The 5803-nt window shown below is 34.5% G+C and overlaps 1 protein-coding gene across 1 annotated transcript; it reads right to left on the bottom strand.

The window, feature by feature from the left end:
• Positions 1 to 544: 544 nt before the first annotated feature.
• Positions 545 to 1522, bottom strand: LOC100808529 (dirigent family protein). Its single transcript, NM_001253141.3, has one exon. It carries the CDS (start codon positions 1401 to 1403, stop codon positions 819 to 821), a length of 585 nt encoding a protein of 194 aa, NP_001240070.1. The 5' UTR covers positions 1404 to 1522; the 3' UTR covers positions 545 to 818.
• Between the last annotated feature and the right edge of the window lie 4281 nt (positions 1523 to 5803).

The following is a 5803-nucleotide window of genomic DNA, read 5'->3' as shown; positions in this document are numbered from 1 at the left end:
TACTATCTGTCCATCTCTTGCAGAAGTGACAATGTAACTTTGATATCAATTAAGTGATTAATCATAAGGTGACACGACACCATGTTTCTCAAAAAATTTGTGTCAATTGGCAAAAGAAAACTAGAAATGTAGCGAGAGACGGGCATAGTATATCATTCATGGGAAAGTTCTGGTATGACTTCCCTTTCTCTGTTTCTCTAGTAAATGAATTGAAACACGATTGACGTGAAAAATTAACAATAACGACTTCTTTTTCATTTAAAGACGATAATAATTTTAGCCATCTGAACTACAATACTATAATTTGATGACCTAAGGTTCAAATTCTTAAACAAGAAACCACAACAACATCCATAATTTAATAGATAAAGTCCTTAGTTTTCCAAAGATAAAGAAGAAAGGTTGAAATGAAATTTCATTTCAATAGAACCATAATGAGCAAAATGGCAAAGGAGATTGCATAACTTTCTCGACCAGAATTAATTTTCTGACATTTGCAGAAACCCTTGCCCCCACTCAATCAATTCAAGACATCATAAATTGAACATGTGAATCGAATACTTTCCAATTGCATCATAAATTATTATTCCAATTATCACACCAGCCACAAATACATAATTAAATAGGGAACAAATTTTAAGATGGGCTTACAAGAACAAACCCCACCTCTAGAAAAGGCAAAGCTAATTAAGAATCAAAAGCAACAAATGGAAAGAAAAAAAGAAAAAAAAAAGAAACAAAGAGTGCCAATTGCCAATTGCTAAAGCAAAAGCTAAAAGTATAATCTCTTCTATATAACATAATTATTAAATCATCAATCAATAATGCATAACATAAACATTGTACTCAACAATAGCATCCCCACCCTTGAGATCAAGCCAATGAGTCCTAGCCTCAGCATACCCTCTAGCAAACCTGAAGAGTCCACTTCCTCCAATCACAGGCATCTCCCTCACCTTGTGGAAGACGCAGTTCCTCCCCAAGATGGTGATGGTGCTGCCATTGTACTTACCTTCAATGAAAGCAAAGTTCATAGCCATTAGAAGATCAATCTCAGTCTGCGAGGCCGACGCGTAGAAACCCTGAGATTTTCCCACAAGCTTGGAGCTCAATTCCGGCCCCAACGTCAAAGGGTTGTCAATCATGTTCACCAAGCCAAATGCTGTGGTCGTGTTCACCTTCGGCGGTGGCGGAACAACCGCCACCGAAGTGGGGTTGCGGCCACTCACTATGTCATGCCAATAAAATTTGAAGTGGCTGAGCTTTTCTTTTCTCTTTAGGCCTAACAATTTTCTGTCTATGGCACGGCCAAATGAGGTGTCCTCTTGGCCATTGAGGAGGTGGCAATGGCAAGAGAGGAGAAGGAAGAATGTGAATGTGAGGACATGGTTGAGGGTTGGCATGGTGTGGTGCCAAAATTGGAATGAAGAGAGGGGTTTGGGAGTGGGAAAAGGGACACAGGGTGAAGGGTTTATATGGAGACAAAGGAAGTGGGGAAAGTGAGGGAACCAAATGAATCAATGAGTGGGTGTGGTTGTTGGTGGCATCATTTCATAGAACTCAATAGTCACACCACTTTAATTACTTTCTTCCTTCCACTAAACCATAGCCCAAACGTATGAGGAGAAAATATTAGTGGTGGGAAAACATTGGTAGGAGATTAATCCGTTTTGGTCCTTTTTTTTTTCAGATTGATTTTGAGGTTTTTAATTCATTAACCCACTTTAATTCATTCTGTTTTCATCCGCGCAAAACATGAGTTGAGAGAAAAGTGAGGCGCGTCAACTCGCAATTTTTTTTATTAAAAATTAATAAATTTAATATTTATTTTGATATTTTATACATATATTATTATTTTTTATTTAATTTATTTTTTGTTTAAATAAATTATGATTCAAAATTTAAGATAATACATTTAATGTTTTTTTTAATGAGTATTTATAAAAATAAAATTAATTCAAATATATTTAGACAAAATTGCAAATTTAGTCCTCCAGTATATTTCCAATTTCAGATTTGGTCCCCCAGTAATTTAATTTACAAATTTAGTCCTTTATTTTGTAAAATTGTGTAATGTTGGTCCCCCAGATCATAATTGGATGTTGATCATTAAGATGTTGACGGTCACGTGTCACGTTCTTGTTGGATAATGACTGTGTCATGTGTCATGTTCTGATTGGATGTCAACTTCATGAAAGATGAAATGAATTTTTGTTTTCATTGACCAATCAGAACATGACACGCGACAGTTATCATTCAATAGAAACGTGACACGTGACAGTCAACATCACTCGTTAACGGTCAACATCTAATTGTGATTTGAGGGATCAATATTACACAATTTTATAAAATAAGAGAATCAAATTTGTAAATTAAATTATTGGGGGATCAAATCTGAAATTAAAGATAAACGGAGAGATAAAAATGTAATTTTGTCATATATTTATTATTTACTTTTTATTTAATTTTTTGGTTTTTGTGAGTCAATCAGTCAATGTAAGCATAAACGGAGCTTGAATTTTAAATCCATTTTTCTTATACGGATGGGGCAAATCAACCTGCTTTTGCGGGACAAGACAGATTGATCCGTTTGCCACTTTGTTACTCTAAAGTCATAAAAAATTGAGTGAAGGGGAAATCATTGGTCAATAAAAAGTGAGATATGTAACTAAGTTTTTTAATTTATGATTTTTTAATAAAAATTGATTAGAAATTATAAAATATTGAGTGAAAGGGAAATCATTGATAAGTAAAAAGTGAGTGAGATCTTAGAAGTGTGATGATTATGGACCATGAAAATGCATGATTGGAAACAAGGGTTTCTCTAAAGTCATTGCACTGCCACGAATATAATGCCCGCGTGCCCCGTGTTTCATAATTTTCTGTCAGGGTTGTTAATTCTTTTTAGTAAATTATATAAGAGAAAAAAAAATATTGTTAGTGCATATATATACTCATTATAATATATATATATATATATATAAATATTTTTATTGTGTCTTTACAGGGATACATGTAATATTGAATATTTTTATATTTTTTTATAGTAAATAAACTTTTGTAATGGAAAAAATATTTTATTTTTTTAAATATTTTCATGAGCATTCAATAGATATTAAAATAAATAGGATTTGATTATTCTTCAAGCAGGAGGATTATTTTGAAACTAAAATATAATTATAATTGCCGATTAATATATATGATTTTTTTTATTGACGATTATCGATCGTTACGTTTTCTTTAAAGTATATTTCTTTTATTTTGTAAAGACTAAATAACTAACTTTTCTTGTAAGCTATTATCTTTTTTTTTTTTGAAAAAAATGTAAATTATATTAAACTCAAAATGATACAATAATAAACGGGACATATCCCGCAGTTAAAGAAAATCAAAAGTCTCCCTAATACAAGAAGACCTATATCAAGATGCTAAAACAAATACAACAGGTGCACTTGTCTATACATAAGAAACTTAATCTTGCTAATAACCTCTATTACAGAAAATTGATAATCTTCAAAAATCAGCTTGTTCCTAGACAGTCAAATGCAATAGACTGTAATTGCTATAGCCAGACAACGTAATTTTCCTTGAACACCTGATGTGGATCTGCCCCTAATTAAAGAGTCAGTAATGCGCTGTAAAGAAGTGAAACGCCTGCGGAAAGGAGTCAAATCACGAATGTGAGCCTAAACTTGGAGAGATTTCCTGCAAGAAAAGGACAAATGAGCATTTGACTCAGGCTCATTTGAACATAAAGGGCAGAGGGAACCCTTGTTCAAAAAAATAACTTTGTCAAGAGTAAGCAGCCGATTCCTTTTAGCAAACCACAAAATAAAAGACATCTTAGGGGGGATTGCTGGGTTCCATATAATTAGAGGTGTCAAGCCTACTGCTACTATCTTTAATTATAAGTAAGTTAATTTCTTCAATTCTTTTACTTCGAAACACATCAGAAATTTAAAAAGAGAATTAATGTAATTTTTAAATCTTTGAGAAAGAATCTCGTGTGCTCTGAGGATTTTTTTTTATCTCATTTCTCAAGAAAGTTTTGGAAGAAAGTTGAAAGAACTTCAATTTGTGTATTTTTCATAACTAGGTGAATTCATTATTTTCCCTGTTATTGATGGTGAAAATTCATTTCAAGAATCAACATAAATAAACTTCTGAAAAGGTAGTTTTTGACCACGATTCTAACGATTAATAAATAAAGTATTTTTATTCAATGGACTTAGACTTTACAATTTTATGTGAGTTCTTTTGATTTAAACAAACAACTATTATCATTTTTAACTTCAGAAAATTGGGTTATTTCCTAGCAAGCATTTCTTTAGCATTACTAGCTTGACGGATGCGTAACCTCACATGTCATTGAGATGGATGGTTGTGGTCAACCTTAACCCCTTGGGGTTCATGACATCGAAAACATTGAATGTCATGTCTTCGTCTTGCACTATAAGCTTAAACTTTCCACCTCCAACATCAATAACAACATTAGCGGTCTTAATATTGAAAGGTTGTCCATGAGAATTTGTGAATCATTCACCATATCCATAATAATGGCATTGCCATCTGATTCAAGGATCCTACTAGGGTTTTCCTGTGAGTCTTCTATCCTGGTAGGGGAGGCAACATTTGTTCTATTAATATCATAACTATCCGTGAGCATTTGAAACATGCCTTGCAACTTTTGTACGGTCCCCTTTCTCTATAGGCATTGTTTTTTACTTTTCGCTAAAGGCTTCACCTCTATGGATTGCCCTTTGACATATTAGTTTAGAAATCATTGCCTCTTCTCAACTGTTGCATTAGACTTTTGAGTCATGGTCTCATTCAAATGTCCTTGGTTCACAACAATGATTTTTAGGGTTGTAAATCCTTCCCCAACATTCACTTCAGCTACATGCCTTTCTCTTGGTGGCATCTTCTTTATAGAAGATACTCTTCAAAATTGTTAATTGATTGACTTATGCAATAATATGATTAATAAGATTTGTATGAACCATCTTATCCTAGGCTTTCTTATCTGATTAACATTGTTAAATAACCTCTATGTGCTTCTAATTGAAGACCCACTACTAAAAATATTGGTTTTTACGACACACTAACCACATTGATTCTCCTAAACCGATGTGGTATAATAAGTGGTGGCAATTTGGTAATTATAAAGTTAGCAAACAAAAGATGGTGGTTTGGATACCTGTCTTTGAATTTCAGAAACATTACTTCAACGACGTTGGGTCCAGTGAACACCGTCGTCGTTGGCACAACATTATAGTCACGTGCCTCGAACTACACTCATGTGCCTCGAACAACACTCCCCTATCCTCTGAAGACTGAGTTGCAAGCCCTAGCCTTTGTCACTCTGTTCGCATCGTCACTGAGCTCTCTCGAAAAATTTACGTAAGAGGGATCCTTTTAGTAACTATTTATGGAAGAGAGTCTGTTTTTAAAGTATTTACGTTAGGGGTCCGTTTTTGCATGCAAGTCATAGCTGCCATTGGCGATACAGAGTGACCTGCCATTGCCATTGGTGAGACAGGCTGACGTGGACGGTCTCGCCATTGTCACTGGCAATACACACCTGACAGGGGGTTACCGCCATTGTCATTGACGAGACAAGCACAAGCTACTACGCAGCTACAGGCTAGGGTTCAGGCTTTTAGGGTGTCGCCATTGGAAGTGGCGAGACACCTTTTCTGAGCATATCACCATTCGTAATGGCGGGATACCTTTTGATCGTTGAAGCTTCCCTCTGTAAAAAAACTCTTCCACGCGTATTATCCTCTCTAGTTCCCTCTATAAT

This window comes from Glycine max, chromosome 1, assembly GCF_000004515.6.
Source record: "Glycine max cultivar Williams 82 chromosome 1, Glycine_max_v4.0, whole genome shotgun sequence".
NCBI classification, from domain to species: domain Eukaryota; kingdom Viridiplantae; phylum Streptophyta; class Magnoliopsida; order Fabales; family Fabaceae; genus Glycine; species Glycine max.
The sequence above is the reverse complement of the archived record's forward strand: the minus strand, read 5'-3'. Positions and strand labels throughout refer to the sequence as shown.

Coding starts and splice junctions, on each gene's coding strand:
- LOC100808529 (NM_001253141.3), bottom strand. CDS start 1,403: ATGCCAACCCTCAACCATGTCCTCACATTCACATTCTTCCTTCTCCTC.